The sequence below is a fragment of the Plectropomus leopardus genome, chromosome 18, assembly GCF_026936395.1.
Source record: "Plectropomus leopardus strain MGB_pleo_1.0 chromosome 18, ASM2693639v1, whole genome shotgun sequence".
Taxonomy (NCBI): Eukaryota; Metazoa; Chordata; class Actinopteri; order Perciformes; family Serranidae; genus Plectropomus; species Plectropomus leopardus.
The window spans coordinates 31791594-31806695 of NC_142193.1; the positions used below are offsets into that span (position 1 = coordinate 31791594).

Consider the following 15102-nt stretch of genomic DNA (forward strand, 5'->3'; position numbering starts at 1 on the left):
TGGAAAAGTCATGGAAATCTGTTTCATAAGTCTGTATAATAACACATTATGTTTCCAAGGACTGTCAGAAATTTAAAAAAAAAAACTACAATAATTTCTGTTTTTAAAGTTGCTAGCTGTGATAGATGGGGTCATTTTGGTGAAGAAAACGCTAAAATGTTTTCTTTAAACAAAATAAAAACCTTACCAAAAATTTATTTTTTTTTAAATAAAAGTAATTGCCAGAAATTTTGTAAAAATCAGCAAAATGTTTTCTTTAAAAATTAAATTAAATTTTCAAATTTTGCCAAAATAAAAGAAAAAAATAAAAAGGCATGTTTTCTTTAAAAATTGATGGTAAAATAAATACAGAGCACAGCCATTTAAAGCTGAGTGCCCGTCCCCTTAAGCCAAAATTTAAAATAAACATATATGCAACCCTTTTTGCACCACCCTCTCCTCTCTCATAAATAACAAACAGTCCCTGAGTTATATTTAAATATTCAGCTCGAATCCTGTATGTGTGAGAGGATGTGTGAACATGTAGCAATGAGTCATTCATTCAAGTCTGAGTATTCACAGGGACACTGAAAGCACGAGATGTGCTCGGCTTTAAATCCCCTCAGTGTGTTTTTTAACTGTGACTGAAAGTGAATAAATATATAGTTTGCAGACACAAGTACGAGGAAAAACTCAGACTCCAGCTGTTTCGAGGCGACTTATCTTAAACTGCATGACACCAGCAGCAAGTCCACGAGTCGTGTGACGCGAGGCCACTTCATCTTTGTTGTTTGTTAGTGTGAAAAAAGTTGAACTTTGGACCTAAATTGCTCGTGAGCGGTCAGTCACAAACAGCAGGCGGAGATAAAGGCTTTGGTATTTGGCAGTCTGGACTCTATTTTCCCATGTTTTCGTGTCTAAGTGACAATTTTTAAAAGTGAAAACGCTGCACCAAACTTGTTCCTCAAATCAGCTTCTGCTCAGTAGCTTATTGCAGAGTGAGAAAAAATCTGTTAAAACTGCATTATTATTTCGATATAAAGAATGATTGTAAAATGAAGTGTGTCGTCTCGTGAAGAAAAATTTCTGACCACCTCTGCAGCTCTACAAAGCTCTGTGCGCCGTTTTAGGTCTTTTTTTACTCATCGTTTCATTTGTCGGGGTTCGTTCTGCTGCCCCCCAGTGGCCAAAAAAATCAGTTCCCGCAGCTTTGAGTTTCAGTGAGTCGCTTTGACGGCATAATAATTACTTTCAAAGTCTTATTTGTTGTCATAAAAATAAAGGTGAATATTTGCTAAATAGCAGAGCAGTCGATGATTGTAAGATTGTATCAATCGTATAATTTAATGTTTGTTTTTATTAGTCATTTATCAAGCAAAAGAGTTTTTGATTTCTAGCTTGTGAGGTTTTATGGCTTTTTGTCAGTTTTGCCTCACTGGAAAATTTTTATAAAATTCGGATTTTGATTGTTGGTCAGACAAAGAGATATTTTCAGTGTTTAATTTACATCTTTCTTATAAATTATACAATTAAAAAAGTGACCAAAAAAGGTCCATTAGTGAATAATCGTGTCCTCCTTCCTGTCCCCGCTCCAGGTGGCCGGATGTGCCGAAGAGAAAGAGCAAGAACAGCCAGTGTTCGGTGAAGAGCGTGTCTGGTAAGGATTTATCAGCCGTCGCCTCTTTGTGTTTTTAGTCGCCTCCAAGAGCTCACCCAGGTGACCGAAACCTGAGCTGAAGAGATCTGTTTGTAGACAGGACTCCAGAGGTTCAGACACAAATGTGGGACCAGATGAATGTGATTCAGTTTCGTGTTTGCCCTTCACACGTGACCAACAAATCCTGCATGCTTAATTATGCATGAAAAAAAACCTATTCTTAAAATCCTGAATCTCTCAGCAGCATCTTAACGCATAAAATAAGCAACAAGTCCAACTATTAGAAACAAATTATGAGCAAAAAGGCTGCACAGTTAAGTGAAATATTAACTGGGGCAATATGGCAAAGTTCAAAATCCAAATCACAGGAGCTGCAATTTTTACGTATACAACCTCTTATAACTGATGCATCACGGTGCTACAGAGATTCCCCAGCAAAAGTCACATCTTCATTTTTATTTTAAATGTTTTTGTGAGAATAAAATTAACATTCCCACTGAGAAAGCAACTCAGAGTGCACATTCAGGTTTTGTCCATTTTTATTTATTCATTAATTTATTTAATTTCATTTTTATTTTTATATCTTGCAGGTAGGGCTGGGCGATAAAACAGTAACGATGTCAATCGCAATATAACTTTTCCTTGATTGAAATATGAGATGTAGTCGATAGAACGCAGTCCAGCCATGTGCGCTCTCATTCTCTCTCATTTATAATAATCTAATATAATATTATTTAATACTCCGCTCTCATTCTCTCTCATTTATAATAATATAATATTATTTAATACTGTGCTTTCATTCTCCGCTGATATTAATTTGAATTAATAGCTGTTTTTTTTTTGTTTTTTTTTTTTATGTGGCATGATAATTTCGCATCACAATTAAAAGCTGTTTATTAAATGATCAAAAATTAGATAATTATTTTAGTTTTAAGGTAAGTTTTTTGTTTTAATAATGACACAGTAAATTCATACCCAAACAGGAAATATGTTGAACTTTTTTTTATATATATTCCACTGGATTTGCTTAAATTTAGAAATTTCCAGTTTTCCATGTAATAATAGTAATGTGTGGACAAAAAGACTTAAAGGAAGCTATAGATGGGATGTTCTCATCTCAGCTAGCTAACAACTAACTCTCAGTCATTTTAATGAAAAATACATTAAATAAATATATCTTGCATTATTACGTTTATCAGAAAAAGTGGGGGGACTTTCACTATCATACGTAACTGAGGCCGAAATTCTACTTTTTACAGCGTAATAAGTGCAGTTGCAGCTCTTTAAGAAAACACTAATCAGGATCAGGAGCTCTTTTAGAGGTCCGGCTCTGCACTTTGGATCTACTTTCTCTGCGGGCTCAGTAGTGCGAGGAGAGACTCTCAGTGAATCTCCTCCACTGGAGCGCTCTCGGCGCTCTCCAGAGGCCTCTGAACATGCGTCCGTCTGTGAGTCTGCGGGTGGCTGTGATTGGGTAGCGGCGTCGTGTGTGTGTCCGGGTGAAGGAGGTGCTCGGGCATTTCAGCAAGTGGATCTAAAGTGTGTGAATTCTTGTCTGTGCTCTTCAAAAGCGTCCCATCTGAGCATGCCCAGACGTCAGTCTTTGTGCAACAACATGGCAGCTGAGAGGGCGAGTCACGTTCATATTGTGAGTGTGAGTAAAAAAGATTGAGCTTCCGAAGCAAATATATCGACTCTCAGCAGAAAAGAAGAAGCAAATACAGAGCGCGACAGTGCAAATATTTCACTCACACTTTCCCTTCAAATCGATACTTGCAAACCCAGAAAAATAATTTACTGTACAAGCTTGTACATTTACTTAATAGGTACTTACGAGTGTTACTTAAAGAGTTTTCAGTGCTTGTACATTACTTTGTGGGCTCCTACGTTTCTTCTACATTTCCTTTTGTGCTCCTACATTACTTTCTGTGCTCCTACATTACTTTTTCTGCTCCTACATTTTTTTGTGTTCTCCTACATTACTTTGTGTGCTTATACATTTCTTCTACATTACTCTACATTGGCTACATTTCTTTGTGTGCTCTGATAATTATTTTACCTCTCCTACATTTCTTCTACATATCTTAATGGGCTCGTACATTACATTGTATTGTCCTACATTTCGTTGTGAGCTCCTGTATTACCTCCGAAAGTGTCCTCTCCTACATTACTCTGTGCTCTTACATTTCTTCTACATTTCTTTGTGTGCTTGTACATTTCTCTTATATCTCTCTTTGTGGTCCGACATTTAGTCGTGTGCTCTTATATTTCTTCTACATTTCTTGTGTGCTCCAGCATTTCTGTATATGATCTGACATTACTTTATGTGCTCCTACATTACGAAGTGTGCTCTTAAATTACATTGTGGGCGTCTACATTTCCTCCACATGTTTTTGTGTTCTCCTACATTTCGTTTTGTGCTCTTTCACTTATTTGTGTGCTTCTTCAGTTCTTCCTTTTCTCCTGTAGCTCTAATTTTGCTCCTACATTTTCTTTTATTTAGGAGCATTCGGGAGAAAAATGACTTACGTAGAGTGCTGAAATTGAACGTCTTAAATAAAATCAAATGTGAATCCTGGAAAAGTGACTGTAAACCTCAGAAGCTGCCATGGCGTCAGGTCGGTCTGTGTGCAGAAAACACTGGCGGTCTCATATATTTTCCGTCCTGTATCTCAGTCTGTGGGGGCCCTCTGCACAGGAGCTTCTCTGAGGCCCCTGTGATAACACTTGACCCCCTCCTCCTCCTCCTCCTCCTCCTCCTCCCCCTCCTCCTCCTCCCCCCCCCCCTTGCCTTCTCCTCATCACTCCTGCTCTTCTCACCGGCCGCCCGACCTCCTTCCTTCGCTCGCTTGCTTGCTCGCTCGCACTCATGGTTCACCCCTCTCTCATTCCACCCTGTCCTCCTCTTCGACCTCCTCCTCCTCCTCCTCCTCTCCTATAGCTCTTAGTGTCTCTGTTCCAGGGTACATCCCCAGCTACCTGGAGAAGGATGAGCCGTGCGTGGTGTGTGGGGACAAGGCGACGGGCTACCACTACCGCTGCATCACCTGCGAGGGTTGCAAGGTACGACGCATCATCTCGCTCTCATTTAAATGATCACAAAGGAAACCAGATTTCTCTACTTGCACCATTCAGTGAGCAGTGTGTCTGTTTTACGAACTGCAAGTACTTTCTGTCAACACTGCACGCCTCCGACCTCAGTGTTTAAAGTGCGTTTTCATCCTTAAAGGAGAAATTCACAATGTTTTAAGTGAATATCCAATCAGCTTTGATGGTAAATGCAGTCAACTGAAGCCCTTGTTACAGTGCGACGTGCACAGATGCATTGCAGCTGCCCAGCACGTGGAGGTCTCAAACATGGCCTTGATTTACAAAAGTCAAAGTGTCTTAAGGCAAGGCAGCTTTTTTTTGTATAGCGCACTTCATACAACCGGGCAATTCAGAAGGTTTACAGAGCAATAAAATATAAAACCAATGTAAAAGATACAGATTTACAATAAAAAAGTGAAGAGATAAGATATAAAAGCGAAAAAATACATGCTGAAACAACACAATCCCCAGGAAGTGTGCCAGGCTCTGATGCTAATTTTACCTAGTGGCCAAAAGTGGAATTACACCGCCAGGGTCGGTCACGTGATGCAGACTGGCTCCGAAAAAACTTTTCCCCATTGACCTACATCAAGAAAGAGAAAGAGATGTCTGTAAATCAGTAAACAATTTTTCGTGAAAACCGCCATGAAACGACTCATTTCACTATCTAGATTTAAGCCATCCAGTTCGATAACGTTTGGAAAGTCTTCAAGAGCCGCAAGATCAAATTTTTTAGACCGCCATTCAACCTGGCAAAGTGCTAAACGGGAACTCAGTTACTCCGCCGGCAAAAGTTACCTGCTCAGGCCGCAAGTCTCTAGTGCTCGTGCCTCGTGGGCCAGTAGATCTTGATATTTTACGCCTGGAAAAAGAGCAGTTTTTCTTCATGCACCACTGAGCAGCTCTCAAAGGAAAGAACGAGGCCCCGCCTCCACCGCTGTATCCAGACTGTCTTTAATACATCAATGGAGATAACGTCCGCGAATCACTGACATCACCGGTTCAAGGAAGTACAGCAGGTTTTGAAGCATCAAGCGTAAAAAATAATCCAAGTAGTTATAATCTTAAAATTGTTATATTTAACATTATGCTACAGAAAAAGTATAAAATATATGCAACAGATACACACATTTTTAAAATTTTCAGCATTTTCTCATTTTTGTTTTTTTAATTCTTTTCACGTTTTAAGGATGTTTTTGCAAATTATCTGTCCATGTCTTGTTAAGTTCTCGTTGCCTTCTCTGGTTTCAAAGGGTTAAGTCCCGTCACACTCGTGCTGTTGCACTGAGGTTCGCAGCAGCACGTGGAGCGCAGCAGAGTAATATGGTTCAGATCTGACACTCAGATTGTGACATTAATGAACAGCAAACTTTGTCGGTTCTCATCATCCGTGGAATCAGGCCTGAAGCAACAGAACATTATCCGCCTTATTCCAAAAATAAAGGATGACCGCAGTAATGAGTCGAGGAAGCCTCTTGATGGCGGGTGACGGTTCCCACTGAGCAGATGTTTATTATCCAATGATTGGCGTCCTGTAGAGCGGCCTGTCCACGGCCTCTAAAAATGGCTCCAGCTATTCTGGTTCCCACACAGAGGAAATGAGGCGTGCTGAAATCCTGCTGAAAAGCAGAAATTAACTTCAGCGGAGAGAAGAACTGACGGCAGTATCGGGATAAAAGTTTGTCTTTCCTGTGCCGATAAATTATTTGAGCCCTTTGTCTTTCCTGCCTCCGTTCTAAATTCAGCATCCGTGAAAAACATCTCCAGAGTGAGATTCAAATCAAACTGTTCCCCGACTGTCTGCCACAAAAGCGGTTCCTAAGCGACGCTCAGTCACTTTATCACCTAACCACTCTTGGCACGCAGGATCCTGCCGTGCAGTCATCGGCACGCCGTGTGATACGAGCCGCCGAGCGCTCGTTTTCTGCAAATCTAAACTTAAGAACGATTTAGTCTTGAGGTGACGGAGCTGCATATTTCTCTCAATCACAGAGTCTTCATGTTTATCAGAGGCTGGGCAGCAAATCTGCTGGTCCCTCTTGTTTTCCTGAATATTATTATTATTCTTCCAAAGAAATCCAACTTCCCATTCTTAAAAGTAAGCCAGACTTTGCACAAAAGTCCAGTCCCATGCCAAACGTCCGCAGCTGCAAACACAAGCCGAAAACCCTGAAGGTGGCGCTACAGCGGCGTCTAAATTTCAAAAGTCCATCACTCTGTTTTAATCAAAAACTGTAAAAATAATTTAACCATCTCCTCCCACATTTTTTGCTCCATTGACGCAAACTTGCTGCAGGGCATCTTCAAGCTGTCCTACACAGACCATCTACAGATTTTTGATTCATCAAAAATTAAGCCCACAGTGCATCAAAATGTTTGGCTGTAAACGCAGCTGTAAACATAAACTTGCAAAGATGCTTCCTCGATAAATCTTCAAGGTTCATTAAAAATAGACAAAAATTAGCTGTCATGGTAGAGTAAGCATGTAACATTTTATAATTTTATCTCAAAAACTGAATTCTGCCCTCATGTAAACTATTGCAGTCTGTGGGAAAAGCGTCTTTAAATCAGTTTTTAGCTTAAGAAGCAAATCGATCTTTGTAAAACACATGATCAACATCTCTCTGCCGTCTAGATGAAGTCTGCAGATTCTCAGAGTTTAGTCTTGATGAGTGAATTTTTGGCAGCAGGTTGAAATCTGCCTGTCCATGCACAGACAGCTGATATCCTGCCCCCTGCTGGTCGGCTCAGTCACAGTGTGAAGCTCTCTGGTTTCTCTCTCATGCAGCTCACTGTGACGCTGACTCGTTCTCGGTGTCTGAGGTTGTGAGTTCGAGCCTCATGTGATGCAGAATGCGCATTCTGATGCCGAGTTGTTCATTGTCTTTAAATTTGTCTGCTGCTTGCTGCTAAAAACGCCCCGATGCATTGCTGCAGCAGCTAGAGTCTTTTGTTCTGTATTTCCTTTCTTTATTCTAACATCTTCTCTCTCCCTTTTCTTTGCTGTTTTCAGGGTTTCTTCCGCAGAACGATCCAGAAGAACCTCCATCCAGCGTACTCCTGTAAATACGAGGGCTGCTGCATCATCGATAAGATCACGCGGAATCAGTGCCAGCTGTGCCGCTTTAAGAAGTGCATCGCTGTGGGCATGGCCATGGACCGTGAGTCATAGCTCATGTCATCTTATCACTACGACTCCAGTCCAGTGCAACTTTATTTCTAAAGCTCTTTTAAAATCAACAAAGTTGACCAAAGTGCTGCATGGTAATATTAACCCTTTGAAACCTGGATTGTCACTTTTTTTTGTCTTCAGCTGCCTCTCTGAGTTATTTAAACCGTTCAGCACTGAGCAAATTCATGTGATTTCTTTTGAAAACTTGGCAAGAAATGCTCAGAAAATTGGAAAAATGTAGTTTATTTAGATTTTTTTTCTTTCAAAAGCTGGAAAAATGTCCAGAAAACAATATATATAATTATCACAATGACATATTCAAAATTATGTTACAGAATGATTGTATTTTTAAGGTCATTTACTTCAGTTTTTTTTACTTTCCTTTATTTTTCTTTTTTGTGCTAATTTTCAGGTAATTTTCTTGTACTTCTTACAGATATTTAGCAAACTTTCAGATAATTTCTTCTTCACTTAACTTCTTCGTCCCATGTTTTTGAGAGAAATGAAGCTCTGGTTTCAAAGGATTAAATAAAAACTGATAATTTTGATGTTTAATTTCAGATGAAAAATATAAAAAAGTGTGCAGTTTTGGTAGCACACGTCATTCATGTACAACAAAAGCTTGACGTCAAGGTGCTCAAAATACACAGTTTGCATCACGATTGTCTAATGTGAACACACACACACACACACACACACACACATTCCTGCAGTGCCTTGTCCAGTTAAGAAGTGGAACAACACACACATATTTAATCTAATTTCATGTTGGGGATGATATTAATTTAGCAGTTCATCTGTTCCTGTGGATAAAGGAAATGGATTCTGGTCCTCGTGACATTTTGATGGAAACACAAATTAAGAAGAAAGAAAGAAGAAATCTGCACTTCTAAAAAAAAAAAAAACAACACACTTTACTGAAATAACGCTGCCTGAGTTTGAGTCCCAGCAGCCTGTCATGTTTTCTTATAGATGACGGCAGCTAATAAGAAGCAAAAATCAGAGAAATAATAAACAAGCTCCGTCATGTTTTCACCTTCGCCAGTTTATTTAAAGACAGAAGATTTTGTTTTATTTATTTAGTTTTAACAACTCCCCCGACACAAAGAAAAGCTCCCTGAAGATCATTTTAGCATTCAGCGTTCAATCTGACGTTTGTTTTTAAGGTCATCCGGCTTCAGTTCGGACAATGTTAAATATCGAGCAGCTTTTTCTTTTGGATGAATCTGTTCCTCTGTTGTCACATCTTGAGCAATATCATTTTTTACCGCCCTGAAACATCACGCAAACATCACAACTCAGCCACTCGGTTATCAACAAAATTTCACTATTTCCCACTCGTAATCAAAACTTTGGAGGGCCGTTGCTCGTAACTCGTAAATACGATATTTCCTTCAATATTTCTTCAGGAAATTCATTTTTACGTCTCCGTGCCGGTCATTGCTTGGTGTTTTTTAAGGTTGTCCGTCCCGTTCTTGTGAACCCCGTATCTCAAGAACGTCATGACGGAGTTTCTTCAAATTTGGCACAAACGTCCACTTAAACTCAACGATGAGCTGATTAGATTTTGGTGGTCATAGGTCGAAGGTCAATGTCGGTGTGACCTCGTCTGTCGCATTGTGAACGCCAAACCCAAGGAGGGAGTTTCTTCAAATTTGGCGTTCGAGTGGACTCAAGCATGAAATGATTAGATTTTGATGGTCAAAGGTCAAGGTCACGCTGACCTTGCAACCATTTCATTATCGTGAACCTGATATCTGAAGAGCCCCTTGAGCAAGTTTCTTCAAATTTGGCACAAGCGTCCACTTGGACTCAAGAATGAACTGATTAGAATGTGGTGATCAAAGGACAAGGCCAAGGTCACGGTGACCTCATAAAACATGTTTTCGGGTATAACTCAAGAATTTATACGTTCAGACTTCACACAAATGTCAGTAGAACAAAATAATGAAGTTTTGACATTTTGTGTGAGAAACTTGACTGGTGCACGGAGACGTACCACCCCATGACCCCGTGACCCCGTGACCCTGTGACCCCGTTAGTGATAACATTCAAGTCCTTTGAATCGCTGCATTAATCTTCTCTTTCTGCGTCTTCCCTCTCAGTGGTGTTGGATGATTCGAAGCGCGTGGCCAAGCGGCGTCTGATCGAGGAGAATCGACAGAAGAGGAAGAGGGAGGAGATGGTGAAGACGCTGCAGACGAGGCCGGAGCCAAACACGGCGGAGTGGGAGCTGATCAGGATGGCGACCGAAGCCCACCGGCACACCAACGCCCAGGGCTCTGCCTGGAAACAGAAACGCAAGTTCCTGGTAAGTTTTGAGCAGACGGAGAGTTAAGCAGGGCTTATATTATTAACCGCAGATTTTGAAGGCATGCTTTTTTAAAAGTCACCAAAATGTTTTAAAGAAAAAAATATTGTCAATTTTTTTCTTTAAAAATCACCAAAATAATTTATTTTTTATTTTCAAAAAATGTAATTAAAAAAAGTTTTTTTTTAAAAAAAGAAAAAACAAAAAAACAATAATGAAACAAAAAAATCTAATGTTTTTCATGCTTTCCAAAAAATTCAAAATGTAGCCATTTAAATTTGGCTAAATTTTGAATTTAGCCAACTTTTTGCACCACCGTCTTCCCTCTCAGGAAGAACAAACAGTCCCAACATTTTATTTAGATATTCAGCTCTGATCTTGTTCTGGATTCATTTTTTTAAATAATGCATATTTTAAAAAAAACTATTTTATAATAATAAAAAAAGGACCGATCCTTTCCACCGCGCTGCTCTGTGTTCTTCTAACAAAACAGCATTTAAATGATTGTAAAGTACAGTTGGTAACGACAGCATCTGCGCTCTGATTGGCCCTCACGGCTGCATCACTTTCTCCCAAAAATAGACTCTGCTCTTTTCTCTTTTGGCGCTCTGCTCCTCTTTGTTCACCTTGGACTGTCCGTCCCCCTCCAGAGCAAATACTGAGCAGACCTTCAGAGGCCGTTCTCGACCGTATGTTGTCTTTGACTTCATGGATGGGTTGCCTGGTAACTGTCACCTGACCTTTGTCTCAAGGTAGCCATCTGCGGCGGAGACACATGCATGTGCACGTGGCGCCGACGCACACGGGAGCGAGTTTGTGATGAAAAGGAGGGCTGTCAAAAACGGTTTCTTTTGAAAATGAAAAGAAGTGGCTTCCTTTCATGTGTTCGCTTTTTGATTTCTGAAGTGGAAACAACTTTCAAACACGCCGTGGGCCGAACACTTCGGATTAATGAGCCACATAAAAGAAGGAATTAGCTACTGTGTGCAGACGGCACGAAATTAATAAAAATCAGAGCGACAGATTCAACAAGTGTGATGGAGGTTTAGGCGCCGTAACCCTGAAGAGAAGCTCGTCAGAAGCCCAGTAATGAAAATATGACGTTATTCATTATTTTCCTAGATGAGGTTTTTGATGCACTTTCATGGATTAGGAGTTAAGATGGCTGATTATTTTTACATCCCAGTGCTTCAGTTTCTACTACAATTATACTTAGAGCCCAGGGGCCAAATCTGGCCCCTGATAAGGTGCCAGGAGGCCCCCCACTGGGAATTGTTTTTGTACTTTTAATATCCATACTGCCCGAGTGAATACAAGCTAAAACCCGAATGTCCTAAAATCTGAGAAATGTCCTAAAATTCTAGAAACATCCTAAAATCAAAGAAATATCCCAAAATTGGAGTAATGTCCAAAATACCTAGAAAGGTCCTGAAATCCGGTTTCGGCGTGTGACGGAGAGCGGTGGTGTTTTTAATGTTTTTATTGGTTCCAGACTGTTGCTGTGTGGCTCTCCGCAGGATATTTACAAGTCTCGTAAAACACAGACACGAAAAAAAACAGAATCCGAAGTCAGAAATTGTGATTTCTAAAGTTGATCTGATGACAAGCATAAAGAAAATTACAACAAGAATAACCCTAACCCTAAAAAAATGTTTTTAAAGTGCATTAGTAAAAATATAAAATAAAAATATCTGCATTATACTTCAATTTCTGCCTAGATTGTAAATTTTTTTTTAAAATAATTTAATTTGATTTAAATATAAAGAATTTAGTGTTAAGAATTTTTATGTATTTATGTACCGAGAATCCAAAGTCTTGCTTCTCTTGTGTCCAGTCGGATGATATCGGTCAGGGTCCGATGGTGTCCACGTCAGACGGAGATAAGGTCGACCTGGAAGCCTTCAGCGAGTTCACAAAGATCATGACTCCGGCCATCACGCGCGTCGTCGACTTCGCCAAGAAGCTGCCCATGTTCTCCGAGGTAGGTTCAGTCGTGTGTGTGTGTGTGTGTGTGTGTGTGTGTGTGTGTGTGTGTGTGTGTGTGCGTGCGTGCGTGCGTGTGTGTGTGTGTGTGTGTTTGGAGCTGTGACAGCATATAAGGCCACTGTAGATACAGAGATATAGATTTCTTTAAAAACAAAGGAGGGCAATGTTCGGGGAAAAAACCTCAGAGTTAATGTTTGAGATTTGTCAGATATTCTCTGAGTTTATAAAGCTGCAAATTTGAGAGGAAAAAAACACAAATTTCTGAGAAAAAAAGTTGGATAATTTCTGAGTTTATAAAGTCACAAATTTCTGAGAAAATTTCAGATTCGCTCTTGAGTTTATAAAGTTGTACATTTTTTTGGAAAAAAAACTCAAATCTCAGAGAAAAGAAATCAAATATTCTCCAAGTTTATGAAGTTGCAGATTTGAGAGAGAAAAAATCACAAAATTGTGAGAAAAAAGTCAGATATTTTCTGAGTTTATAAAATTGCAAATTTGAGAGAAAACATTTTTAAAAGTTCTGGGAAAAGACGTCAGATAAGTTTATGACGTTGCAAATCTGTGAAAAAAACTCACAAATTTGAGATAAATTTTTGTTGAGATTCGGCAGATATAGTTTTTTGTTTGTTTTGTTCTGTTTTTTGGGGTCAAAGAAACGCCTCACTTCCCTTTGGATCGACCTCATCAAGTGGATGAACTTATTCATTCATTTTTTGTAAACGGATTTAAGCCCAGAATCACCAAATTATCACCAGCATCTGGACTTTATTGAAAATGGCCTATTTTGACTTTTTTTCTCAAAAATTTGCGACTTTATACACTCAGAAAATATCCAACTTTTTTCTCTGAAAAGTCAGGTTTTTTTCTCAGAGTAATGCCTTCCGTTTTTGTGTTGTTTTTTTTCTTTTTTTTTAAATCTACAGTAGCCCGAACACGCCTCACTTTAAGGTACTTTCCGGAAACGTCTGGATGCTTTTCTTCCACAGAGCTTCACTGTCTCATCACTGCTCACAGCTTCTGTGGAACGTGAACGCGTCTCCTCGTTACCTCGTGATCGCTGTTAACCAACTAACGAGCTCGTTAACCAACTAACGAGCTCGTTAACCTGAAGAAACACTTTACTGGGTTCTTCCTCCCTCTGCAGCGTCTGTCAGGCTGCTCCTCAGCTCCTATTACACCAAATAATAATGAACCCTTCATCTTCCTCCCACTTCTCTCTCTGGTGACTCACAGGAACAGTGTGTGTGTGTGTGTGTGTGTGTGTGTGTGTGTGTGTGTGTGTGTGTGTGTGTGTGTGTGTGTGTGTGTGTGTGTGTGTGTGTTTCTCCTGTGGTTCCTCCTCGCTGAGAGCAGCCATCATGTATATTGTAGGGGCTTCCCTGTTATGCAACGTGCAGCAGGGGACTTGTTATGAATAGAAAATGTTAACCTTCTCTCCGCAAGAAGCCAAATAATTAATGCTGTGAGTGAAGAGGAGCCGCCGCACTGAGCCACATCTTACTGTACGCTTCAAGTAGATTTTTGATTCACCTTTGGGTTTTTTCGGGGGGTTAATAGAACTTTTGCATATTTCACCCGTAAGCTCAGCAGCCCATCAGAAAAAAATAAAAATAAACCTTCAGATGACGGCCGTCTGTTTGAGATCAGGCTGATCGGAGCTGAAGCTTTAAACAAGCCCAGAAAAATCAGCCCCGACCCAAATAAACCCTCACAGTTTCTGTCTAAGCCCAACCAGAACAACGGCGGCAGTTTTAGGCTCGAGCCTGATAAAAAGAAAAGCCTGATTAATTTGTAACACTGAAATATTTAATGCAAGCTATTTTTGCGACTTGTTTCCACGCACCACTTCTTCTTCTTCTCGTCATTATTTCAACAGCTGAAGCTGAAGGAACCCTGAATGAGTTTAAAGACGCTAATATCAAATCCTGAGTCTGTAAATATTTAAGTCTGCATCAGCTGATTTTTCATTTTTTCATTTTTTGGCCACTTGGTGGGAGCAGAAACGCCTTGCTGAACTTGTTATAAATGATTGATTATTGCATCTTTAATAACAGTGAAGGGTTTTTAACAAATATAAATATGTTTCCAGCCATTATTTTCATTTAAAACACAAATTATTCTGTTTTAGTCTGAATTATTTCAGAGGTTATGTTCAATCCAAAGTTCTGTCATAAGACAAAATGTGCTGTATAAAATTTTTATTTCGTAAAAATAAATGGGAATAATTTTGGGGTGACCGGAAACAAAAACAAAAAATTCTGCTTCTGTGATTTCCTGTTGTTTCATGTTTTCATGACGTGTTGTTGACGTGTTCTTAGCGTGTTGTTTGCGTGTCGTCCAGCTGCCCTGTGAAGACCAGATCATCTTGCTGAAAGGCTGCTGCATGGAGATCATGTCGCTGCGCGCCGCCGTGCGCTACGACCCGGACAGCGAGACGCTGACGCTGAACGGCGAGATGGCCGTGAAACGTGAGCAGCTGAAGAACGGCGGGTTGGGCGTGGTGTCGGACGCCATCTTTGATTTGGGTAAGAGCCTGGCTCAGTTCAACCTGGACGACTCGGAGGTGGCGCTGATGCAGGTCGTGCTGCTCATGAGCTCAGGTGAGGAAGTTTCACTTTCACTGCTGCTCCGTCTGTGCCCAGAGTAGCTTAATGGTCTGTTTGTTCCAACAGTCGTGCAGCTTAAAATAAATAAATAAATTTAAAAATCAGAATGTGGCGGCAGTTGCATGAGTTATTAAAAATTACTAAAAAAGCATTAAAGAAAAGAAATCGATAAAATCAACAAAAATTTTAAATTAATAAAATCTCCAAAATATATCTTTAAAATTTCCAGTTCTGGAAAGGTTTTGGAAACTTCATGGAATTTTGTTTCACAAACCTGTATAATAACACATGATGTGTTCAA

At 39.9% G+C, this 15102-nt stretch overlaps 1 protein-coding gene across 5 annotated transcripts in view; it reads left to right on the forward strand.

Annotated features, from left to right (window-relative positions):
- LOC121956318 (thyroid hormone receptor alpha) overlaps nt 1–15102 on the forward strand; it is a 114796-nt gene that overhangs the window by 88996 nt on the left and 10698 nt on the right. For 3 of the 5 annotated variants that reach the window (XM_088069326.1, XM_088069327.1, XM_042504463.2), the window contains 6 exons: nt 1575–1636; nt 4578–4699; nt 7740–7887; nt 10004–10209; nt 12044–12190; nt 14537–14795. In XM_088069326.1, the coding sequence (XP_087925452.1) occupies nt 1575–1636; nt 4578–4699; nt 7740–7887; nt 10004–10209; nt 12044–12190; nt 14537–14795 (944 nt within the window). The remainder of the gene's footprint in view (nt 1–1574; nt 1637–4577; nt 4700–7739; nt 7888–10003; nt 10210–12043; nt 12191–14536; nt 14796–15102) is intronic. The other 2 variants (XM_088069328.1, XM_042504464.2) reach the window with 1 other exon arrangement.